The 27,687-nt window shown below is 32.5% G+C and overlaps 1 protein-coding gene across 4 annotated transcripts in view; it reads right to left on the bottom strand.

Moving 5' to 3' along the window:
- The window catches only part of KMT2E (lysine methyltransferase 2E (inactive)), a 77,639-nt gene that overhangs the window by 9,586 nt on the left and 40,366 nt on the right, over window positions 1–27,687 (bottom strand). For all 4 annotated transcript variants that reach the window (XM_010946679.2, XM_010946680.3, XM_010946681.3 and 1 more), the window contains 11 exons: window positions 24,658–24,716; window positions 23,541–23,713; window positions 20,173–20,211; window positions 16,486–16,716; window positions 16,238–16,368; window positions 15,068–15,185; window positions 13,961–14,070; window positions 10,765–11,029; window positions 9,770–9,868; window positions 1,046–1,210; window positions 398–706 (listed from right to left, as the gene is read on the bottom strand). In XM_010946679.2, coding sequence (XP_010944981.2) covers window positions 398–706; window positions 1,046–1,210; window positions 9,770–9,868; window positions 10,765–11,029; window positions 13,961–14,070; window positions 15,068–15,185; window positions 16,238–16,368; window positions 16,486–16,716; window positions 20,173–20,211; window positions 23,541–23,713; window positions 24,658–24,716 — 1,699 coding nt within the window. The remainder of the gene's footprint in view (window positions 1–397; window positions 707–1,045; window positions 1,211–9,769; window positions 9,869–10,764; window positions 11,030–13,960; window positions 14,071–15,067; window positions 15,186–16,237; window positions 16,369–16,485; window positions 16,717–20,172; window positions 20,212–23,540; window positions 23,714–24,657; window positions 24,717–27,687) is intronic.

Here is a 27,687-nt window from a genome sequence, read left to right as displayed (position 1 = left end):
GCTCTACAGTGGAATTTGACACAACATTGTAAAATGACTAACTCAAGAAAACATGTTAAAAAATAATAAAATGGGAAAATAATAAACTAAAACTACAAAAAATAAAGAAAAGATAATACATCTTAGACCAATTGTTTTTGAGAAGTGCCATTTAGTATACAGGGTAGTCAAAATTAAAGAAATAATGAACTGCAGTACTAAAAGGAAGTTTTGATATACTGAGTATTTTAACTGTCTTCATGACAATTATGCACACATTTATATTGACTGATTTTACAGTTCTGCAGTTCTCAAACTTCTGCAAGTATAAAAACTATGCCTCTTACTCTGTTACGTATGAGATGTTACAGATTGAATTTTTAAAACCTGAAAATAGTTCTTACATTAAGAATCATACCTTCTTTGTTTTGGGGTACTTTGTTGGACACTTATTAAGTGCTGGAGCTTCAGTTTCAGTAATTATTTCTGCTAATGCAGTTTCAGTTTCTGGTTCTATTGCAAGTACAGTATTTTCAATATCATTTTGTTGTGAAGTAACTTCTATATCAGGCGAAGATGGCTGGATATCTGAACACATGCTGACAGTTCTGTGTCTCCGACGTTGCTGTCCAATATGAGTTCTACTCCGAGAAAAACTTTTTCTCTGCTTAGTTCTATTTACTTTGGCAGGAGTTGGCTTGCTAGCAGTTTCTTCTTTTGCTTGTTCCTAATTCAAAATACAATAGAATGGAACTTTTGATACATGTTTATATAAGTGAGAAGTTGAAATCTAATGGCATTGATCTGCTTCAGAAGCTAACTTCTCCGAATTTCTTTATGAATCCTGGTATATACTAAGCAAAACATAACATGACATAATTAAAAATTTTCAAACTCAAAAACCAAGCAAGTATGGGTCTCACATCTCAAGTCTAAATTCTCACAGGACATGAAGAATGTTACTGAAAGGCTAATATATATTTAAAGTTCTTTATAGATGCAATTAAATCAGGTGTGGAAATTTTATTGGAAACTGGAAAATAAAAGTAGACCTGAAAAATAATACCTGAACAACTTCAGCATCACTGACAATCTGTGCATCTTTACATTCAGTTTTAACTTCAGTTTTGGCCGTGCTGATCCTTTCCAAAGCTTGTTCTCTTCTTTTCTCTCTTTTTTCAAGTCTGGCAAAAGCTTGCAGAATTGCTTCCATTTTCCGTTCTTCTCTTGTCTATGAAATTTAAATTTTAAATGGTTTAGTAAATATCACTGCCCTGAAGTAAAATTCAAAAGTCCAAATGCTCATGGCAAATTTGTAAAAAAATTTCTATGATGTTAGTGAAACACTTCTATTGACTGTAGATAAAGGAGTAAAACATTGGAGATCTTTCCGAACTTCTCAGGAAGCTCTGTCATTACAAACATATTTCATGAAAGAAGTACTTGGATGATTGTTAATGATAAAGGTAAAGCAAAACAAAAAAAGCCTCCAAAATGACCCTGCTTTGCCAAACAAAAAACAATCCCTCTTTCTCAATAGTATATCAGTCAGCCTTTTTAAAATAAGAACAAAGTTCCTAAGGTAATATATGTTGAAAAAGCTAAGTTCATATAAACTTAAGAAGTGAATATGTTGACATGTGTTGTGGGATGAAGTCCTGGATTCAAATCACAACTCTACCAGTCACTTACTATCTCTGCGACCTTAGGCAACTTAACCCTCGTCATTAACCTTTTTGAGCCTCTTATGTGTATGTAAATAACAATACTTAACACTTCACTCAATCATTTGAGTTCAAACAAAATATCTGTGACATTTCCAACCTTACTTGGAAAATGGTGGGCAACGCTTACGTGTTATATGTTATTTTTACTTTCACATTCTTGCTCTCCATTATTACAATCCTTATAAGGAATCCCTCTACCCTCCCCTCTTCCTGTCTGCACTGACAGTTCAAGGGAACAGCAAGAGTTTCTTTGAGCATCAGCTCTCTTTGGAAACAGAACATTAAGAGGCTCAGAGCCTTGGCCCAGTGGGCCTGGCAAATGCTTCGGCTTTCAGCCAGAAACAGGAAGCACGTCCATCAACTGTCCAGTTCTCCAAATGAAAAAAACAAAGGTCATGAGGTTCAGATCCATTTGTCTTTCCTCTTTTGTCATCGATGTGGGAAAGAAAGATCAGAAACTCAAGGTCTGGCTGCATGATCTTCTCAACACCGGAACTTTATAGAGTTCCAGTAATTATCAACAGAGATTCAAGCATCAAGACACCTACACTATGGAAACTGTTACTAACTCATTCCTGTATTTCTTTGTTACACTCAGTAAGGAAACAAGTATGTAAACAAGTCTTCTGAGAACGTTCTAATTAGTTAAAACAAACTGCCATACCGCAAATGTGTCAGTCTTACAAAATGTGTTATCCTCACCCTCTTTATTTTACAGGTAAGGAAGCTGAGGTCCAAAGAGGTAAGACTGCTTGTTCAGGGACACATATCTGCATCTTAACTTTCTTGGTCTATAAAGAGCACACACAAAAGACTTTTTTTTTTTTTTTTTTTACTGGAACTGGAAGTTTTAAAGCTGAATTCTTCCCTTAGATGATTTATGTCTCTGGACTTTCAAAATCCCTTTACTCAATCCCCTTTCATCTGTGGCTCTCTTAAAAACAAACAAAAACAAAAAAACCCTGTCTCCATGTATCAGGGCTTTTCAAAAACGCTAAACTTAGAAATCTGGAGTTACTAACAAATGATTTTCATAACTCTTTCACCTGTTGAATGGAGGTGGTAAGAGAAAGGGTTCATTATTGGTGGTTACCTCTTTAAAATTTTTTTTAAATCTAGGAAAAGTACGTTTTCCCAAAAGAAACAAACCTGTCTTAGCAATAATTATTTTATGTGTAAAAAAAAATTATGTACAGGAAAGGAACCCAAGGAAAGTATTTTCTCTTTCGTGATTATCCAGGGTTTACTAAGATAATATGTATTTATGCCAAAAGAAGTTTGTTTGACATCATTCACCTGTTTCAGATGGTGAGAGTGAGGGTCAGAGATAAAATTAATTGATATAAAGACAAAACTCATTTAAAAATTGAATTCCCTTATAAACAATACAACAAATTGATAGTCAAAGCAAAATTCTTTTTTTACAGATGACTTATTTTTTTGAGCTGGTCAGGAACTTCTTTTAAAAATAATCTAGTCCTACACTGCTGAAGAAACCAAAGCCCATGTATATTACTCACTCAAAGGCAGAGCCATAATTATTCAAGTTTCCTGGCTCCTGATTTGTTCTTCTTTCCAATTACCAGCCACATACTACATAAAGCAAAATAAAGCATAACTCTTCCTACATTTACTATAACTAAGAACTGAAAGCACTAAACAAGTATCTTAACAGGTTTACCCCAGCTTCATCTGAAAACACACAGATGCTGGAAATGTAAGCATGCCTTTGATTCTCGAAATGAAAAATCAGTGTACTGATCTATTTCAAACTCCTTGAAGTTCCTATGTCATTCAGCTTTTATATTCTTCACCACTGCATCTAATACATTCTTTGACACACACAGCCAGTATCTAATGGCTGAAAGTTTACCACCCACTTTATATATCTAACTGAAAAATCAGTTTTATATATAGCCTGAGGTAATTACAGCTGGTTGCATAGGGGACTAGAGAAATTGAAGAGTCCTAAATAGACCTAGCAAACTGTCTACAGACCCTAACCTCTGGGTTGGATGTAGCTGAGATGATACTTACTTGTCACACAGGCTACCACTAAGGCCTGTGTGTCTCATAATCCTAACTCATTCCAAGCCAATGACTGTCTAGACCTCATTTTTGTTAAAATTATCTGTGACCTGGACAATTGATAGGCTATGATACAAAATTAGAATCAGATAGATTTGCCTTTCAGGAATACTGCATTAGATTTTGACAAACTGTTAATGCTGGAGTGTTAGGTGCTAAACTACGAAAGAGCTCTGATGACATCTATATACAGATTGCTTTTATCATTCATATCTCAGCTTATGGCTTTACAATAGCAAAAAGTATAGTAATTCCCTGTAAGCAGAATAAAGTCTGCTTAAATAACCTTTTATAGGATTTTATCACTTGACGAGTGGATATACTGAGTATTTTTATTCCAGCTTTGTGCTTCATTGTATAAACACACTGGAGCACAAATTTCACTTGAAATCATGAACCTTTGTACTTAGAAAAGACTATAGAGAGCTTCTTGTCCAAGCCCCCTATTCAACAAATGAGGACAACCTAAGGTCCATATAGTTGAAGGGTTATATAATAAAGAACATGAATTAAAGTTTTACAATATTGCAACTGAAAAAATGAGTAAACTGTTAAAAATTCATTCCAGTTAGAGATGCTAGGTAATTTGAAACTGATTAAAAATAATCTTATGAACTGTGGATGCCTGCACCGTAAATTTAGGATATTTGGTAGTAGTAGGATATAAGAAATGAGAAAAAAACAGAAAATGAAGACATCTAGGTACCTGTAATTTACTCTTCTACCTTGCTACAAAGTAGGAAGTGGCTCTTAAAAACAAAATACTTGAAGGAAAGGGAAATGACAGGGCCAACCTGCCAAACTGCCCTACCTGAGCCTTAAAATAGAGAAATTAAATTCCTTAAATAATCTCCCTTATCTTTTCAAAAAGGAATTGGGAACTAATTAATTGATGTTTATTTCTTATTCCCTGTACTGCATCCCCCATGAAAGATGCTCCAGAACAGCCACTTGGCCTTCTTTGTTCACCTAGTACTTGAAATGGTGCTCAGCACATAGCAAACACCCAAAATTTTAAGTGAATAAGAATCGTTTAACATTATATAAACCATGTTTATCATTATTAGTATTTAAACAAGATTTTGGAAATCTGGAATTTATTACAAGGCAGCTGAAGCTGAATATCATTTTATTTGAACAGAATACCTGTGAAAATAAATGGGCTCCCTTTTGCTATTCAATACTAGAATTACTCATTAATTACTCATCTTTGGAAATAACAATTCCTAAACACTCTGATGAGAGAAAATGAGACGTTAGAAAATTAATAGTAATCAGAATCAACTTCATCATCACTGAGACGAATGGTACATGTCAGGTGACTTTTCTGGCAAGTTTACCCTCCCTAATTATATTTTACTATTATTAAAATTTCTTTTGCATCTTCTAAAGTGATCCTATAAATCAAGTCACTTCCTAGACGCATTAATAAGGATTCTGTAGAGCAGTGTTTTCCCATTGTGTGTGTGTTCTATGGAATAAGTGTCTGGGATATCAAAGGTGTCACTACAAAAAAACAAGCTGTTTACCAAATAACTGGCCACAAAGTTCTTTCATAAAACATCTTAAGTGAGAGTTCCACAGAATACTTTTTGATGTAAAGGATCAAGGCTGAGAAGATTGTGGGGAATCCTGCATCCTGGCAAGACCTCTAGGGTACTGCCTGGACAACAAGGAAGCTTCATTTAGTTTACACTCATGGGCAAATCTGTATTTTCCCTCAGGCAGCTGCTCTGAACATTTCGTAGGCTCATTTATTGGCCATCTGCTTTTATAAAAGTCAGGCATTCTCTCCCTCCCCCCAGGAGCTGAGGCTATGATAATGAGTAAACTACAAATTCTTGCCCTTTATGTACTTTATATCCTAGTGATACACAGTTAATTCTACACTATCCTAGCTGCTTGACAAGTTCAAGAACCTCATACCTAAATGACTGTCCTTTCATATCCTTTTTGTTGTTTCTCAAATTTCTATCCTAAACGTGAGGACCTCCTGAACCACCTTCCAATCTGTCCATAAGGTTATGGAATATTACTTTGAAAATGCAATATTAAAAGATGCTATAAAGCAGGTTATTTTTATCCCATTGTAAATGGGGGAGGAGTAGGCCTCATTTATTTATTCTAAGTTAGGATGATTTAATTTAATATACTTTGAAAAGATAACTTTTCAATGATTGCATTTGAAGGTAACAAGTAAAGACACTTTAAGATGTAAACTTTTTGAATCCTTAGAAGATACTAGTGAAGGAATCAGGACAAGATAATTCTAATAAAGATTTTCAAGTAAGATGGAAAAATTAACATTAGTCAGAAACTTCAGTTTTCAACTTTTCTGTCCTTTTTGGGGGGTAAACAAAGTTTATTCTAGGAAGACCAACTCATTGAGAGATATAACCGTTTTAAAATTTACATATATGTGCTGTTCACTGTTTCTAAGAACAGTTTAGAGCTTCAGCCTTTTAAACTTACATAGTCATCAAAGGAATAAAGTCACCCACAAAGTAAGAATCAACAGAATGCAGTAATCCAATCATAAAGGACAGTCAAATGTGCTTACATATTCAAGAAACCAATCATCTAAGTTACAAAAAGTAGTTCATTTATGTCTGTTTTTTTTTAATTCCACATATAAGCAATCTCCTTTTTTTACTTAAATCCTTCAAAGGTTTTATATTGTAACTGATTACCTGTTTGTTCAGCAGAATAAGGTGAGCTTCCCACTAACCTCCTGCATACTCACCTGAGACAAGATTATGGCCACCTAACTTAACCTCAGCTACCAGGGACCTGGGGTGTCCACTCCGTAGTTTCCTGGTTTTGGAATCAAGTGAGCATTAACTACCATAGCTTAACTGGGCTGATGGTAAGATTCTCCCAAGACAAACCCACTGCCAAAGTATCTCTTACTAGCTAAAGAGGAAATGTCTAATAACCATCTATTCAATTCCATACCATTTAGCCACAAGTTAGCATCTATAAGCAGGTAATAACTTCTTAAAAGGGGGGGGTGGGGAGAAAATATAATGGAGGAAAAAGGAAAATGTTAATAAATGAATGGCTTTTATCCTGGCCACAGAGTGATCTGAATATTCTTTCATGAAATCATCATTCAGCATTTCACATGATCTACAACCAACCTTATTTTCCTATATCTCGCCCTATCCCCCCAAAAAATCAGCCTAGAATACCACATAAATGTAATTTATCACATTTATAACTACCTCCAGGCCATTTCCCCTAAGAGAAATAATTCAATTCCATACAAGTTAGCCACAAGCTAATCTGTACTTGTTTAAACATCATAAGGTCCATCATAAATACTACCTAATTCATGAAATGGCCTCCGATCCCCCAGCTATAGGTTATCTATCATATTTATATCTTTTACCACATTTCTTGCTGCACTGTAATTGTTTTGTAAATGCCCCTGAAGGCAGAGACGTTAACTTTCATTCTCAACAACAACAAAAAAAACCAAACAAACCAGCAGCCAAAATATATAAATCACCTGGTGCTATTTTTGGAGACCGAGCAACATGCTAATATTAGGTTGTGTATGAAAATTTTCATTTGTGTAGGTAAAAACTATCAAATCAACAATTTCATATGGTTCAAGCTATACAAAAAAAGGGTGAGCTGAAGTATATTTGAATTTGGACATTACATGATACTCTCTGGCAGGAGAGTATGACTCCTTTTATATCCCAGTCTCACAGACATCCATGAGAACGAGTATCTCCTATTACACTCAATGATTTAAAGTCTGTCCTGTCACAGGGGAAAACTTAAATCAGCTTGACATAATTTTCTCAGGAGTTGACCTATCTTTCCAATTACTAACATTAACCAACATAAAAGGCAAACAATTCAAAAAAAAAAAAAAAAGGCAAACACAAGAATAATAAAGGCTAATAGCATTTAAACTTTTCAAAACCAAATATTTCAGTCCTTAAAAATACTAATACTTTGGCTGGGGTCGGGGGGTCACCAATTGCTTAAGAATCCTACAATGCATGCTTTTGCATTCTGCTCATTTGATTACACCAAAAATTCTATTAAAACATCGAAGCAAATGCAGCAATTACAACTAAAAACTGCGATGACTTTGAGGGCTACAGGTTAAGGAGCCAACAATTTTAAAATATTAATTTCGTATCACTTCAAAATACCAGACATTCTGTAATTTATACTTTGTGTAATTTAGTGTAATTCATTATTTACACTTATTTATTCCTATGAAAAATACTCAGCTGCAAAGCCACCTTAGTGGCAAATATTAAAATAAATATGCTAAAGTGGATATAAAACACGAAGTATTCATCTGTATTAATACAGCATGCTAACAATCAAAGTTGGGACAAACATGGATTCCCAAGTAAGCCTTTTTGTCTATTTATCCAAAGTTCTATCATTTTAAACATTAAAAGAAAGGGCATTTCCATTTTCTTCTGGGATCTGAAAGTGAGGATGTTCCGAGTTGCACGAACTTTCTCAGCATTGATAAAAAGTATTTTAAAAGTAGCCCCCATAATCATTAAACAGAATGCAATCTGAGTAAAATTACTGTATGGGCATAAAACAAACCTTTAGTTTTTTTCTTTTTTTTCCTTTTTTTCCCCCAAAGCATTGTTATAGCCCTTCCAAGCTATCTGTACCAGACGCATGCCTTTTACAGAAACCAGTCATACCCTAAATTGATTTTCTAAAGATTCCTGCAGTATTACTGCAGAGTCAAGGCTGTGACAACTGTGGAATGAACAGTATTGAAAATCTAGTGGAGAAATGGCCACAGGTAATTTGGGTAGGTATAGGTAATTTATTAGATGTAACTGAATCTTGACGAAGTTTCAGGATAATTCCTTTACGTGAAAAAAGCAGCCTTTTTTCTTTACAACCAACCTCCAATATTTTCTCTATTTGTTTTTCTTCTCTCCTATCTCTAACACTACCCAGTCTCATCAGAGCAGTTTCTAAAATCCTGAGGCTGTGAAACAGCTCTGCATTGCTGTCACAATTCTGAACATCAACAACAAATCAGGAATGACATCAAGGCCATAAAACAGACTTACATTAAGGAGGCCTACAATGACCAAAGTCCAAAGATCCTGCCCCTAAGTATATGACACCTGATTCCATGTAATACACCATGAAAATCACTATAACTGCAAACAAGAGAGCATATAAAATAAAGGGGAGTGCGGAAAACCCATACTAAGATCATCAGTTGATATATAAAGTCACTTTCCAATCTTAGAACAAACTATACCATAATCTTTTCTTAACTGGTCTAGACTTTGTATCAGTTGCTAAATTACCATGGATTGTTAAGGAAATATCTTGTCCTAATTATCATACAGGTAAGGTACTTTCAAGTACAAGGAATATAAATACTAAACTTATTTTAATGAAAACCTTATTTTATGATAGGAGTATAAGATTCAGGAACAGTAGCTACCAAACTTTTTTTTCTTCTTCTTTTTTTTTTTTTTTTACGTAAGCCATTTATTTGGTGCTATTGTAAGTTTTAAAATTCCATTTTTGTTTTACATTGTATGTATATGCATGACTGGGATATTGTGCTGTGTACCAGAAATTGACACATTGTAACTGACTATACTTTAATTTTTAAAAATTATGAAAAGGATACATTTAGTTAATAATAAAAGACATTTTAAACAGTAATTCTGGCATTAAAATTTATTAATCGTACTCAGCTTCAAAAACGTTAAAAAATTTCTTGAATGTCACAAATTCTAAATTGTCTAATGAACGCACAATAAAAATACAGATTAGTTGAAGTTACTTGAATGGTAATGACAAAGCCAAGCAGAAATGCGCAGTGACACATCATGTTTGCTAACTTCAAAGAACAGGGTAAAGCTCCTCCTAAAGGCAGCACCAAGTGCTATGGGAAGAGCAGTGTCACTAAACCCAAGTGACAGCACGAAGCTGCTACTGGCCTCCCGACTTACCATCTTCCTTTTCCTTTCTGCAATCTGTTCCTCTGACTCCATTTCTACTTCATTGCTAATGGGAGTTTTTTCTTCTATATCATCAATAAAATCTGGTTCCTGAAAAATGGAAATGACTGCTTTATAGAAACTACTACTACATCTACAAATTAGACACTGAACTTTGTATTTTCAATGACTTTCAACCACAACTAATTAAACATGTCAAAATTAAAAGTGTACTTAAATCCCTTTCAGACACTTAAAACTGTTTCCTAATTCAAGAAACTTCTCAAAATCATGCAATCAAATAGTTTTGGTTTTCAAAGTGCTAGTCAATAAAGTTCTTATCAATGGAATCCACAAAGCCTTAGGTTTATATTCTTCCCAACACATAAATATATAAATTATTTTACAAAACCCAGTGCCTACAAATAACAAGTGCTCAATAAATGTTTGTTCAACTTAAAACTTACAGGAAACTATCCCTAGAAGATAAGGCACTGGAAGTGAGTAAAACTTTCATCTGCACAGTTAAATGTTTCCTAATTTCTGTTTGTTTAGAGGGCATGTAACAAAATATTTCCGGGTACAGCAGAAGTGTACACCAAACTCTTTCCCCAAATTTATCTTATGTGTTCTTCAGAGAATTTCCTCTCAAAAATCTTATGTCACCCCTACAGAATTTTCATTCTGTCCCAAATATTAAAGGGAAAGAAAAGTTATGGCTTAAGACTTTAATTAAAGAACATTTATTATAAACTTAAGGACAGTGCCATATGAAAGAATTTTCAAAATTACCCAGTCTCAGAAAAATCCTGTATTCAATTCTGCAAGGATTTGCTGGCTGAGCTGTTTCTTAATAGTTTTAACAAATATTGTACAAATTCTAGCAGAACCTGTGTTTTACATTTGTGAGTACTTCATTAATTTTTAAGCCATTTTACATAAAACAAAGAGGTTAAAATATGACAAATTAATTTTCTTCTGTTAACGTCTGTCATCAAGTTTAGTACCTGATTATTTGATACCGATAGTCTCAGTGGAGAAAGCTTTCTCTGTTTAGTTTCTGGGCCCTTCATTTTGTTCGCTGTGCCTTCACAATCCAAAGTAGTATTCTGATTTTGTGTATCTTTTTCCTTTGAAGTATCCTTGTCTTTTTTCCCTTTTTTCCTTCTGGTCTCATAACCACTATTGATGTTTTCCGTGGATTCAGAACTGCGTTTTAGAACAGGGCACTCTGGATTTTCTTTGAGGCATGCACAATCCACCTTGTACTTACTGGAAGGAAAACCAGTTAAATATTTATTCGACACATAAAACAGACTATAAAGTTTTCTGATCCATTTTGAGCTGCAACTCCACAAAACTGCAATTCTTACTTTCCATTAATTTGGTAGCTATGACAAAAGAATTTTTATTTTCTCAAAAATAATGTAATAATTAGAAGTTGATTTCTGACCAGAAATTGGACCCTCAATCATCAGGATAACTAGTAATGGTTTATAGAAGGAAAAAACCCAGTAAATTAAAACTTAGTCTTTTTAAAGTAAAATGATACCATGGCTTACATTAAGGCAAAAACCACGTTTACCTCAAAGTGTTATAAAGTATATATACAGAATATGATGAAATACTCTAAATATGACCTAAATAAAAAATACTGTACCTAGGTACAATAAATACCAAATCTTACAGTTCAAGGAATGATTTCAATAACCACGCTTCTTTAAAAAGCTACCCTGAAAAAATTCAGTTAGGCTTCTTTTTGCCTTTTTAAAGTATTCCCTCTTTCAAAGGAAAGCTTAAAAAATAATTGCACTCTCTCTCATCTTCACAGAAGTGATAATTATTACTCGCATTTTACAGATCAGATTAAAGCTCAGAGGGTCAGTATCTTGTCCAAAGCTACATAGTTAGTAAGTGGTAGGGATGACATTCAAATACAGGTCTGAGTCCAAAAGCCCATACATTTCATCTCTTCAGTATTTCTTAACATTTTCTCTCCCTGCTTTATGTCTACCACCAAGATTTGTTCATCTCTAGGATACAACCTAGAGGCCCAAACTAGAGTTAAACAATAATAGAAGCCTCCCACTTTGCATGTTTTGAGTAGTGTAATGTCTGTTCACAATAAAAAATAACTTACTTTTCCAAGTTTCTAATACTCCTACTCATTAATTTTCAACACTGGTAGAGAGATATAAGTCAAACTGCCTAATTCTATGAGTCAGGGGAAGAACTCAAACATCATCTACCCCCAAGCTCTCCAAATCACGTATAAATAGAAACTTGCTGGAAATGTCACAGATATTTTCATTGATTTTAGGGTAACAGAACTGCAAATAATAATGATGGCAACATCTAATGTTTATTAAGCACTAACTTTGTGCCAGGAACTGTTTTAAACCCTTTACATGTGTTAATTTCCTGAATCTTTAAAACATTCCTATTAGGTATCAGTATTCTCCTATTAGACATGAGGTGACAAGGAACAGAGAGGTGAAGAAATCGGTCCAAGGTTACATACTAAGTGACCAAGCTAGGATTTGAAAACAGAGTCAAATTATAAAAAGCTTATATTTTTAACCACTATGGGAAATAGTGTCTTAAAGCAATGAGCAAAAAGCCATTATGCCAAATTTTCCACCTGCAGAGGAGAAAGGAATCACTTTAGTTATCAGGATATATCTGACTCCAACAATCAAGCAGAGATGCATACTGAAGGAAGAGGATTTCAATGAGAGAAAACATAATGGACATTAAAATTTTCTGCATCTAAAATGGAAACTATACAAAAATTTAAAACTAAAATACAGAATGTAGGAAGAAATGAAGTGAAATGCTTATAAACTTAAAAGAATAGGATATATAAAGAAGTACCCTGGCCACATCAGCAAGAAAAAGACTACCCAGGAAAAAAATGGACAGATGATTAGGCAATTCATAAGGGAGGAACTCCAAATGACGAATATATAAACGGATCCTTGGGATCATAAAATAATCAAGGGAAATGGTAATTACAAATATAAAAAGATACTACCGTACATGGATTAACATCAATTTTTAAAGTCGTACAATAAAGAAGTGCAGCAAGGAAGTATTGCTGTGAGAGTATAAACTGGTCACTCATCTACATTTGGTAAAAACTGAAGCTGTGCACAGTCTACAACTCAGCAATTCCACTCCTAGGTCCTTATCATGGAGAGAACATGTATACACACAGGATTTTTTGTAAATCTAAAAGTGCACTAATAGTGGAATTGATAAATGCCATCAGCAGTGAAAAGAAATGAACTAGAGCTCCACATAACAATAGAACTAAAACTCACAAAAGTAATGAATGAGAAAATATGAATGCAAAATAATAAAGATTATAATTTACATAAAATTTTAAAATATACAAAATAGTAGACACTAGGGATATCTACAGAGTAAAAATATTAAACTCACCAAATTAAAGATGGCAGTTATCTCTCATAAAAGAGGGAAGAGACACAACATTGTAAAATGACTATAACTCAATAAAAAAATGTTTAAAAAAAAGAGGGACGAGAGATACAATCTGGCTGCTAAACACGAGGGGCTTCAATGTTAAGTTTCATTTCTTAATTTGGGAAGTAGGCACATGGCTTTTATGTATTATTACTTTTATTTTTTATATTACATTTTTAAAAATTTAAATTGAAGTTTCTATACTCAGAATTAACTTTTCCCCCCCAGTGTTTCAGAACAATATATTGTTCTCAGAGTCCCCTTGCAGACTCTCAAATGAACCCTTTCAATTTATACTGCAAGAGAAATTTGGCATAATTTCTTTTCTTTTGAGGGGCAAAAGTGAACTCATTCATACTGATTAACCAAATTAACTGAATGACTAAATTGTATGTCCTACCTAATATACAAGAAAGAAAGGAAGGAAAAAATTTTCACATAAACAAGGTCAATTTTGTATTGCTGAATTAGGATTACTAATTATAATACTACAACCACTTACATTACAATAATAATTAAGAAAAGTCTGGAAAAGAACTAAGCAACAATGCTGTAATGGAAGCTGATACCAAAATGCTTGTTTCCAATTACTTTTAATTGCCAAATGATAAATAAAAATAAAAACCTATAAAAGTAATGACAACCCCTAAATTTTTATGAGGACATTAAAGAATTATTTCACAATAACAGATATCATATTTACAGACTTGAACTTACCAATTCCCATAGTCAAAATCAAAAGCAATAGTAATTTCAGTTCCCTTTGGAATACTTTGTATAGAATAAATGTAAAGATGTATGGTTCCATCTTCAATTTCGTGCCTCACCTGTTAAAAGAATAATTTTCTATTTCCATAAAAATTTTCTTATTTCTAGAAATTATTTACCTTAAAACATCTCATCCTGCAGTTTTGAAGACTATTATTTTCAAAGTAATTCACAAATACAACATGGAAAACATGATGTTAATAATAAGACATGTAACATAAATCAGTGTTTATCAACTGGAAAGGAGGTACATCAATGCAAGCAATGATGCAGGCTCTAATAGCATCAAAAAGAAAATACTGTATTTCTTCAGTTCTATAATGTATATTTTTTCACCTTTTAACATCTCTGAAACTGGGAGTTTTACAAGTGAGAGCATCTTTGATTTGATGAGATGCAATAGTGGTACAGTTAACACAATACTTTTCTATGATAGACACTGTTCTAGGTACTTTACATATATTAACTCCTTTAGTCCATGTAACATGTTTTTACAGATAAAACTGAAGCACAGACAAGGTTACAAAGCTAGTCAGTCAAAGAGAAGACATGAATCTGTAAGTCTGCCTTCAAAATCTACATTTTATATAACTATAAAACATTTTGGCATTGTAAAAAGAACAAAGCCAGAAATATTATTTTATGTGTCACTTTTAAAACACAATTTTAACCATAATAAAGATTTTTTTTTAATTTAAACCGCACAATTTTATTAAAAAAAAACTTACAGTGGCACCTATAAAACCTAATTTAGCTTTCAGTTTTGTCATCTACTTCAATCAAATCACAGCATATATTTAACTCATTAAGTAGAGCTTCCAGAATAAACAGAAGTCAAATATCTTCTCTCACAAAGAACATCATAGTATCTTCAATGTACAAAGTAATTTAAGACCTCACAGACAGTATCACCTAAATTTTCACAATGGAAGGATGCTGGGTAGTATAAAATGCATCAACAGCTAAAAAGTGTTTTAGGCCACCAGATTTTTGTGCTTAATACTGAGTCTACACACCCTCTACCCCTGCCTCCCAAAAAGATTTCTATAAGCTTACCTCTGCATTGGGTGTACAAGAACGCCTGATGAACCGAGCCTCATTCCCAAAAGTCCTTGCATCAACACACATTTCTAGCCCATGAAATTTAGAATAGAATAAAACAAAAGGGTATGGTCTACAAAAAAAAAAAAAACATTAGAAACTATTAACATTTTGAAATTAGTAATTTTCTAAAAGACTCATTGTAAGTAGGGAGGCCAAGATTTGAAAATTGGAAGTCTGAAACCAGAACCTGTTCTTACCCACCAGTTAATGCTAATATTTTTTTACCTGCTCCTATAACCTTGTCCAAATCAAAGGTAATTAATTGAAGGTGGGAATTCAAATTTAAAATAAAAAGGGGGTGACTACTCTTTACATAAGGATTCATAATAGGATGCTCCTAAAGTTCCTCTTAGTACATTTAAGTGCTTGATTTAGAGCTGTTTCAGATCAAATCTGCTATATAAAAGGGAAATATTCTTTTATATCTTTCATATCTTAAGTAAAAACTCAAGTTATAACAATAAAAATATTTTTAATAATTACAGTATATAGGCTAAGAATGCTATTTCCCTAGAGATACAAACATATTTCTAGACCTCAGGGAAGCACAGGTTAGTTAACACAGATTACATCAATTCCTACCGACCTCCCCACCCCCCGCGCCCCAAATCACAACCGATAGAAGAGGTTTCCAAAGCCCTCCCAGCACCAAGAAAGTAAGAGTTCAAAGTGGTGGCAATAATGTAAGACCAAATCTAACATCCTCTAATAAAAGCAGAGGTTGTGCCTGTGGTCATCAACAGTCTTTTCAGGATCTAGCGATTATAACAAATGAGGAAAGGTCCTGGATGGAAAGGTTCTTTATAATCTCAGGTTTTTCATTAAAGTCAACCTATAATGCTGCAGTTTACCTTTGAAGTAGATTGTTTTAGGAGTGCCAGCAAGATAGAGATGGTTAAGAGACTAAGGTATATCTCTTCATTTTTTATGTTGTTATATTTTATTATAGTTCAAAAGTTATTTTTCAAGTTCAACCACACTAGAGTTTTAAATACTAAAATGATCACTTAGAAAACAAAATACACATAAACATAGGATCATTAAATATTTAGCATTCAAACATAGCAAAAAATTCAATACTTAACTACAGGAAACGAACATGAGAAAAATCAATGAATATACCTCTTAAAGAAATATCCATTTGCTTCAAACTGTTCTCTTAGCATAAACTTCCCTCTGTATTCAATGATAAGTGCATCAGGAGGTAAATCTTTTGCAGATTTCAGGATTTTCTTATTTTTGTGTATATGGCTCTAAAATCAGAGAAACGTTGAGAATAATTAAACCAGACTACTTTCAGTTTAACTACTTAGGACATACAGTAGAAAAAGGTTTTTGTTTTATCATTTTTTGGCAAATGATACATTTACCTCTACAGGAGGTTTGAAGAGCAAATTGTTGGTATTCAAATCTGATTTATTTATCTCTTTTTTGTCATTTCCGTTGCCTAGTCTCAGAGCTATTCTTTGTGCCTCCCTTTGAACTCCCTCACTGTATTGGTTATTATTTGCCTCTTCGTATCGATCCATCCATGCTTTGATTTTTGTCTCCCATCCAAAATTTGAACCATCAGATGAAGGATCAATCTCTGGAGCTGAGCCCTAAAATCACAGCAAACTAAGCATTAATATGTGGACTTGAAGTATTTATTATACACACACATGCACACGTAATATGACTGTCTATATAAAAGAACATAACGTAAATGAGAAATAATGATAGGTTTTCTAGGTTGGTCTTAGTTTAAAAAAAAAAAAAAGACAAAAAAAAAGACCATAAATGAGCAGCCAACTACATTCTGCATGCCAGACAATCAAGAGTTGGAAAACTGAAGGGAGCGGAGTTCAGTTGAATAGAAGAAATTTAAGCTTCAATGTCACTACTGTAGCCAAATGGAGGCTATCAATAAAATTGCAAATATCCAAAACTTTGGAGTCATTGTCAGCTAATGGTTAAAAAAATGCATATGTAATTTTTTTGAGACTGCCAATATCTAGTCTGTACTTACAGTTCTATTTAAATTTGCAATTATTATGTAAATTACACATACAGCATATCAAGTATGAGCTTATTTTCTGATATAACTTTTAACATTTTATAAAAATATACTTTGATATCTTAATTTTGTATAATTCCAAGATACATAATCAACTGTCCACATGATAAATTTGACATGAGAATAAAATGTCTCATAGAATGTGAACAAGGACCTTCAAGCTTAAGTGCTTGCTCCTCCTCTATACACCCTATTAAAACCTGTAAGATAAGAATGCTAAATGTCAAGCAATGAAAAGTTACAACCTCTCAGTATGTTTTACAAACAAAAAAGGAACCCTTTTCTCATTGGAATGCAATTTATAGAAAGGCATAATCACCACACATTTAAAAAATTTATGAATGCCTGGACTCCCACAATTTTTTATTTGCAATCTTAGGATGAAAATCAATTAATGCAAATAACAAAACATACTGTATCTTAACAGCATCATTCACATTTATAACAGATTTAAAATCACAGATTTCATGGAGATCCTTATATGTGCTATTAGATGTGTACATGGGTACAGGAACACTTACTAAAATTCACCATATGGATAGTTTCATATAAGTAACTAATATTTATTACAAAAAGTATTCTTTTCTACAATGTAACAAACTATAGTAAGTTGCTCAACTATCATAGGGGTAGGTTTATTTCAGCAATTGTTATTTTATGGACTTACATATTCTACATTATAATGACCACTTGATAAAGAATAGATTTTTACACAAATAGGAGACACTACATATTTTTTGGTCTTTATTTTTATTTTCAGAGTTTTCTACAGTAAATATGACTTAGATAATACAAAAATGTTTTTTAAATACTGTATACAGACACACAGGTTACGAGCACTCTTTTGCACTCTTTATTCCTTTCATTCATTCATTTATATTGATGTATAGTTGAATTTACAATATTAGTTTGACATACAACATAGTGATTCAAAAATTTCAAAGATTAAACTTTATTTAAAGTTATTATAAAATACTGGCTATATTCCCTGTGCTGTACAATATGTCCTTGTAGCTTATTTATTCTATACCCGTAGTTTGTACATCTTAATCCCCTAGCCCTATCTTGCCACCTGCACCCAACTGGTAACCACGGGTTCTCGTTACCTGTGAGTCTGCTTCTGTTTTGTTATATTCATTCATTTTATTTTACTTATTTATGTATTTTTCAGATGCCAATGTCTCTTTTATTTCTGCTAGAATGCGAGTTATATGTCTCCACAGTCGGCGGTTAATATGGTAATCTGTTTCCAGCAGAGTTGCCGATGGCCTTTTTTTTTTTTATTGAAGTATAGTCAGTTTACAATGTTGTGTTAATTTCTAATGTACAGCATAGTGATTCAGTTATACATACATATATATTCCTTTTCATATTCTTTTTCATTATAGGCTATTACAAGATACTGAATGTTTTATTCCTTTAAATTCCACATAAGTGATAATATACAATATCTGTCTTTCTCTTATGAGACACTACATATTAAGGTTTTCCTCAGCTTTATTAAAGAAATCTATTGTTTTTCATTTTTCTTTCTTTTTTGCTACCTTCTTCTCCCCCAAAAAATCCTCTACTAATTTGGTGTATATCTTCTATATCTTTTCTATTATCTCTTGGGCTTTCAAATACTACAGAATTACTTATTTGAACTGTAATGATCTTAAAGAGACATCTTCAAGTTAAGGAAAAGATTTTCAAAAATGCATAAAGCATTTTTAGTTTTACTTCTTTAGTCACTTTGTTATGTAATAAATGAAAATATTTCAATTAAGTAAAAGATGCTCCTTCCTCTTTAAACCTGCTATTCAGATTGGAAAGAACAAAAATCACTGGAGTATCAATAGTTTCAACAGTTTAATAAAAAATCTTTTTCAGATCTCTTTATTTTGTGTCAGAGAAATCCCATAAATAGAAGTTTAACATAGTAAGTATGAAGTCCTCAACTTTAACATATAAAAACATTTTATGAAACTTTGGACTTGCAGTATGCTGAGTAACATGTATTAACATTCTTAAGAAAGAGTTACAAAACTTTGCAAGAATAATCATTGCACAGCTGTTTAATGATGTTTTCCAGAAAGGTGGAGTAAGTAATAATTATTATGTTTTGTATCACAGAGACAACAGATGTATTGTAATGTGCTCCCTCATCCTATTTTAGTATCTGGCAACTCAAGAAACTCATTGTATTTACTATCTAACCTAGAAAACTATAGTAACACTGTACACCTAACCTCTGTCATCCAACACAAACCTATCTTTTAGTGGGAGGCAGAGATGGGGAGCCTTGCTTCTCTCAGCAATCTTGGCATCTACAAAATCGAGGATGTATTCCAATTAACTCAAGGTGTAAGTGACTAGTCTGTACTTACATGGTGGATCTATGTTGGCTGTATAGTATTTTTTAAAAATTATTTTTATTTTGTTTTGTTTTGTTTGGCAGGGGAGGTAATTAGGTTTATCTATTCCTTCCTTCCTTCCTTTATTCCTTTAATGGAGGTACTGGGGGTTGAACCCAAGACCTTGTTCATGCTAAGCATGCACTCTACCACTGAGCTATATTGTCCCCACCACATTATTTTTAAATAGTATTTTATAAATTACTGACTGGACTAAATAACTAGAATCACAACTATGCAAATGAGTAAAATTTCAAATTCCAAATGTGATTTTGCATTCATATGTCTAGTATCCTAATACAAAGTGGTACTGGAGACATGGAATATAAGGATAACTAAAATTCAGATTACCCAAAATTTTAATATTAGAAATTACTTATATATCTCCTCCTTTTGTTTAATGTTTTAACAGTGTTAATAAACTCCAAGAGTGGTATATTAACCCAATTAAAATTCTCTATGGTCTCACTTTGAGTAAAGATAACAAGGAATGAAATGACACACAATGAAGAGGGCATAAAGGAAAGATTATAGACAAGCAACTACTAAGTAAGCTCTTGAATAACTGACAATTGATAACAAGGCCTTAAATTTTATATGTTTACCTTGACTCTTGATGATTTCCTAGATCCTTCACGAAAGGCCTGAAATAGAACCATGGAATTCTGAGTTAGGTTTTTAAAAACTGGATATAATTAATATTTAAAATGAGTTCACTCAAGCTTTTTATTGAAGGCATATAAATAACAAGAAATTTGGTAATAACCAATATAGCCAGAACTAAGGAAATGTTGAAGTAAAGTTATCTACTAGAATACTATACTATCATTAATTAAAAATAGAATACAGACTATGTAAGAACATGAAAATATGTGTAAGATACAATGCTAAGAACATTTATAAATTTTCTGTGTGCTCAATATTACAATCATGGAAAAATACTTGTTAAAAGTTGGAAGAGTATTAAAAATATTACAGCAGTTTTGTTCAAGTCATGAGATAAGTTTTGGGGGATGATAAAATAATTTTATTACTTTAATTCTCTAAGTCAACTAGCAAGTAATGTTTGAGCACTTACTGGGACTCAAATAATAAGCATTTGTGGTAAACAGAGTTGTCCTTACTCAATAAATATTTAATGGGAGCTCTCTAATCTGCTGGGTCCTAAAGCAGTATTTACAACATTTTAATTCCTAGCCTCCTCACTACCCAACTTCCAAAAGTGTAAACTATTTAGAGAGACTAACAAACATAAACCTAGAATAAGCAATATAGATCCAAATATATTTAAGTGCCAAATATGTATGCAGACTGTATGTTGCAAGAGAGTAAGTTTTATTTAAAAACAAACAGACAGACAGACAGACAAACAAAGCAGCAGCAGCAAAGAACCTTCATGTAAAAAAACATGGAAAAAGAGCCAGGTGGACCCTGGAAAATGGATATATTCAGACAGGTGGACAACTGAAAGGAATACAATTCTGGTACAAAAGAAATATGAAAGAAGGCATGAAGTAAGAGTCACATTTAAGGAAAAACTAATCTACCACACTTGTACCTACTGAAAATAGTATGACATAAGACTGTCTAAAAAAATGTAAAATTAGGTCATGGAAGCCTTATTTTTAAGTCAGATTTTAAGATTCTGACTTAAATACTGTATGTTCACTATGATGGAATCATAGGAATCCATGAAACACTTCTGAGCAGAGAACAATACTTTTAGAAACTGTCATAAGCAAATGCAGAATGGGTTGAAGAGAAAAGAGGATAAAGTTAGAGAAATTAAAGGAGATATTACTGCACTACTATGAGGTAATGAGGCTGTAGACTGGATTTACAGAATAAAAAAGGAAAAAAAACCAATATATTGAAGACAGACTCCCACCCACCCCCAAAATCAATAGTGCTTTTGACAATAAATCTGAGTATCAAAGACTAAAGATGACTTTAAAAGATTTTTAAACATGGATAATGGCTGTGCTGTTCAAACAAAGGAAGGATATGAAATATGGTGAAAGAAGATACAAGTCTGGTTTACAGAGGAATCACTGGAAGAAAAATGGAAATGAACATTCATAGGCAATATGTGCTGACAATGGTTTTATGAACTAAAAAATTAGAATCAAGTTTAAAAAATTATTTTCAAGTAAAATTAGAAAATACTACTTAAAAAAATCCTAACATATGGGTCATAATACACAATCCATGTCTTTTAACATTTGATTCTGCATTATTAATAGTGTTAACACTTCATGTCAAAGTCCTGAATTGCTGAAACACCAACACCACCTTAATAGGGTTTTATGAATATTTTAAAACTGCCATCTGTCCAGAATGTCTACTGTTAACTCTATTCACATTTTTAACAATTAGCCATAAAAACAAGCTGAATAAAAAGCAAAACTGTATATATTCTTTTGCTATATATTTTTATTACATGTTACCCCCAAATAATAAAAAAAAACTAAACAGTAAAGTGAAATAGATGTTTTATACCCAGTTCCTGGATTTTTTTTTCTAATCCTTATCAAGTATTACCAACTTGAGAGAAAAATATCTTTTTAAATATACAGCAATATTCTGAAATAAATATGATGCAATCCAAGACAGGACTGATTCATTTTAAATAGCCAAAAATTATTCCAGCCAGAGAAAATGCAAAAATCTATGCTTTATTCAAAAAATAGATTTGTTAAACTAAATGACCTAAAAACAGGACTATATAAGGGTAACTTTTCCAAGTAACTATTATACAATAAACAGAGAGGAAAACATAATTTGGAAGCAATAGATGAAAAAGGTTGAGTCAATACCTATATGTGAGTTCCTAAATTGTAAAAGGCATTTAATAGACATACTAAAGCATAGACAGTCTCTTTCTCTGTGTACGTTACAATCTGAAACAAAGAAAAGTAACAACGAAGTAAGGCAAAATGTGGTTAAGTGCTACAATAAAAGATTCAAGTGCCATAATGAAATGCAAAGAAAGATGATCATATTTAGCAGGAGAAAAGCAAATTCTATGGAAAAAGTAGTGCTTGAGATGGGCATAAAGTATAGCAGGAGTGAGTACAAAAGATAAAGATGGAGAAGAGAATAGTCTCAATAATAAAGGGAAAACCATAAGCAAAGGTAACATATCCACAAAGTATAGGTGAAATTTCCTAACAGTGAACTGTCCAGATTGAATAAAATACAGGTAGAAGAGTAGCAAAACTGGAGAAACACACATGTGAGGACTGCTAGAATCAAGACTTATTTTACACAGGGAGGTAAAATTAGAAAATGAAAAATGTATTTAAAAGTATATCCTGCCTATTAAATAACCAAATAATATCATGAAGAATTACCTAAAAAATAAAAGCTTTTGGGGGAACCTTAATTTTTTATCTAGGTATAATTTCACTCTATAATAGTTAAATAGTCAATGTGAAAAGTATTTTTTACTTTATATGACAAACACCTTCATTAGCAATTGTAACAAACTGCATGAAAAAGTGGTTTATAGTTTTCTGTCAGCATTATCCTGGTGATAATCTATTACAAAAAATTAAGTGAAAAAAATCTACATGGTAGTAAGAATTCAACAAATGTGGAGCCTTATTAAAATGATTAAATATGATTCAGAGATTTACAATTATAAACAAGCATTCACAATCATTTTATGCTCCTCTACCTCTTTATAAGCTATTAGAAATTTAGAACTGTTATTTGTTTTCTAAAACAGCAATCTTTTCTTACTTTAGCTTTTGCATTTCTATGACTAGTCTCCTTAGTGATGATTTCAAAGCCGTTTGCAAACATTTTTCTGTATTCCATTTCAATCTTCAAAACACATTAAAATTTTTAAGAGTTTAATTAAGCTTAGATCTTGCCACCTTTTCTAGCTACTATCCATTACTCTTCCTGCCTTTCCTATGCAACTCCCACCACTTCCTATCTATTCATCCTCAAAACAGGAAAAACTTACTTTTTTATATTTTGAAATGTTTTGCTCTTTCTCTCCACTTTTTTTCCTTCTTTTATCATTAACCTTGGAAACTCTTGAAGCAGTTAAAGTAATCGATGTTGGGGTATGCTGAAATGCAGTATATAATTCCACAGGAACCTCATCACCACTCTCAGTTGCACTGGTATCACCATCTTCAAAGACAAAATAAAAATTATTGCACAAGTAATACTTCTATTTCAAACCATAAAACAGCAATTCATATAACAAACTATTATATCCCCATCTTTCTGAAGAATAAAAATTTTTTTTCATTTCCTCATTCACCTCATACATAGTAAGATAGATTTAAATGCAAACTACTAATGTCATTTCTCATACATTAAATTAGAAAGGATATAAAAGTCTGACAACACACTCAGGTCATATGACTGTGGGAAACAGACACTTGCAAACATTTCCAGTGGAACCCAAAATTCCTACAAAGGGGAATTTAGTCATATCTAGCAAAATTCTATAGGTCCTTACCCTTCACCCAACAATCCTATTTCTAGGGATCTATCCAAAGATAAAGTGGTAAAAGTACAGAAAACCTTATCTAAGAGGGTTTCATTGAACTTACAATTTGTAATAACAAAAACAGAACAAAACAAAAATAACAGAAACAACTCAAATGTCCATCTAACAGCAACAGTTCAATAAATTATGATTATTCAAATTCACCTATAATGGTATCAACATGTTTTAACCCAAAGTGAAAGCTGTAGCATATATTACACTCCTAAATCCTCTTTATAAAAATGAAATAAATATTATTCCACATAATCAATTAATGGATCATCATCTTTGTGCAGAACAAACATTTTATTCTTTAAAACAATAGGTTATCTATATGCAGGAAAAAATGGATGATTTAAATTTTTTATTTGTTTTCCTCTGGTCTCCATATCTCCTAAAATAAATACATTATTCTATAAAATCTGTAAAAAAGAATATTTAAAAATCTATACCTGAGATTGTAAATTATATATACAATTAGTGTTCGTCAGTAAGTAGTTTACGTCTGACTAAAAATATTAGGGCCACATATTCTCTCAATCATACTGCAGTTAATTTACTATAGATACTTTTCACCCACCTGACATATTTTCCCTTTTCCGGCGTTGTAGGAGCACCGCCCTTTCTTTATCCAAACTCCTGCATTAAAATATTAACATGATTATTTATCAAACTTTCAAAAGTTCGGCTATAAAGCAGATCTATTTTAAAAACAATAAACTTTAAAATTTCTTTAATGTTCTTACTGAAAAACAAACAGTATAAAATATATGTACTATTCCTTGCCTTACGGTTTAGATGTGGTCTAGCATAATTAGCAGTAGATTCCAGTTAAGTGACTCTATTGTACTCTGCTAAGAAATTAATTTTTTACTTAGGAAATTAGTACTTTTTTTTTTGCAAACAATATTTAAAGCAAAAAGTCTGGGAAAAAATGTTTCTGTAATTAAAACCAAAAATTAAATTTCTTAAAATAAATGTACTATTAGATTCTATTTGCATCATTACCATTTGCCTAAAACTTTTTCCATTTTTGAAATAATAAACACGAAATAGTTAGCAAGTAATGTATTTCATTAATCTCCCCTAGCCTCCACTCATGAACTACATCATCCCTAGTAATTGTTTTTTAACTTGCCCCTGCCCCTACAATGTGTTCAATGTCTAAATTTATTAGTCTAAAGGTCAAATAATTAGATACTTTTATTATATGGGAGAATAAAGGCTCTAGACTGAAATGCCTATTACTGAGTAATAGACTTTCCTTAATGTACAGTAGGACATGAAACTATCCTAGCATCACTGATAATTATTCCAGTTATCACAGAATGTTACTATGCAGATATCATTCAAGTGACTGCCATCCCTAAAGGACAGTTTTTAACCAACTCTCACTGAATTCAACAACAGGTATTTACCCTATCAAAAAGGACCTGGCAAAAGGCTGGTTAAGTATTGTAAAGGGAAACAAAAATAACATGGAAAAACCTCACTCATAATAAAAGAATGCAAAGTATAACACTGACTACCATTTCTCACTTACTTAAACTGGCAAAAAACCAAGTCTGTCAAACACTCTACTGTGAGGCTAGGGAAAAACAGACATGCTTATCCATTACTGGTGGAAATCCAAAATTGTACAGCTCCTACTGGAGGGGAATTTAGCAATATCTGACAAAATTTTACATACACATTTACCTCTTTACTGAACAGTATCACTTATATTTGCAATTACAAAAGACTGGAAACAACTCAAATGTCCACTCAAAAGGTTCATTAAACATGAAAAAGACAGCATCTTAAAGCTGTAGAAAGAAATGGGTAAATCTCTATATGCTACTATGAAGTGATCTTCAGCATATATTTTTAAGAGACAAAAAGAAAGTGGCAAAAACTCCATGTAATATACTACTGCTTACCTAAGTAAGGAAGAGAATGCAAATACATACGTGCATATCTGGTTTTAGTGAGAAAATAAACAATGGAAGGAATAATCAATTTTTAAAAAATGGTTACTTCTGGAGTTGAAGGAACATGGGTGACAGAAGTTAGATTTATCTGAATACACCTTATTTTAAATACTTGACTTCAGAACAACAGGACTACTTCTTACATAATTAAACAAGCATATATTATAAAAATGAAATATAAAAAGCAATCTTTAAAAATAAAAAAAACTGGATTACTCATTCATTTCTGGTAGGAATGTAAAATGGTACAACTACTCTGCAAAATAATGACAATTTCTTATAAAACTAAACATGTAACTACCATATGACCAAGCAATTACACTCTTGGGCATTTATCCCAGAGAAAACAAAACGTAGGTTACATCAAGACTTGTATACAAATGTAAACAGCAGCTTTACTTGTAATAGCCAAAAAGTGGAAATGACCCAAATGACCGTCAATGGATGAATGGTTAAACAAACTCTGGTATGTATATACCACAGAACACTACTTAGTAAAGAAAAGAACAAAGTACTAATATATGCCACAAATTGGCTGGCTTTCCAGGGAATTATGCTAAATAAAAAAAGCCAGTTCCAAAAGGTCATATACTGTGTGATTCCATTTATATAACATCCTTGGAAAGACAAAATTATTGAAATGGAGTACAGATTAATGGCTGTGGGTCAGGGATTGGAGGAGTAGCAGGTGGGAGATGGGGGTGGCTATAAAAGGCAACATAAGGGATCCTTGTGATTAAAATGCTTTGTCTTAGCTGTATCAATGTCAATATCCTGGCTGTGATATTGTATTCACAGTTTTGAAAGATGTTACCACTGAGGGAAACTGGGTAAAGGATACACAGGATCTCTGTATTTTTTAGCAATTGCATGTGAATCTACATTACTTCACAAAGTACAATTAAAAAATAAAAAATAAAACCTAAGCCAGAAGTGTGTACCCAGTTGGTGTTACAACCACAGAGTGAAACTCTTTAAGGAACTTTAAACACAATAAATAAACTGTACATCCCTTGCGTAAAATACCTTACGGGAAAAAAAGTTCTAAACTATTTTACATAATCATATTGCTGGTGCTAGTGTTAGTATTGTTACTCTGAGACTTATATTCTTCTATGGGATTATGTAATTGAGTAAATTATGTGATAATCTAGTTAACACTATTATTTGTGTTGTTGAAAACTAGGAAAAAAGGAGGTACAGAGAGAATACAGAAACAGTTAAACAAACACCTTATACAGCTGACCCTTGAACAATGTGGGGGTTAGGGGTGCTGAAATGCAGAGTGTGTAGTACTGTGGCATTTACTGTTGAGAAAAATCTGTGTATAAGTTGACTCACACAGTTCAAACCCATGTTGTTCAAGGGTCAACTGTATGCCTAAAGTTAAACTGCTATTATCAGTATAAACTCATGTTATTTTAGAACTAAATATTCTAGTTTTGTCTACTAAAAAGACCTAGGAACAGTGAGTAATACTAGGAAGGAGCATGAGAAGCTCTCAGATTCTGACACTGAAAACCAATTCTGAGTTTGGGGCACAAAAGTATAAGAAAAGCTCGAGACATCTTGTCATACCAGGCAGCGCAAAGCTATTAAGTATGACCAAAAATGTGACAAAATTTGAACATAAAAATAAT

Source organism: Camelus bactrianus, chromosome 7 (genome assembly GCF_048773025.1).
Source record: "Camelus bactrianus isolate YW-2024 breed Bactrian camel chromosome 7, ASM4877302v1, whole genome shotgun sequence".
Taxonomy (NCBI): domain Eukaryota; kingdom Metazoa; phylum Chordata; class Mammalia; order Artiodactyla; family Camelidae; genus Camelus; species Camelus bactrianus.
This window is presented reverse-complemented; position numbering and strand designations above follow the sequence as displayed.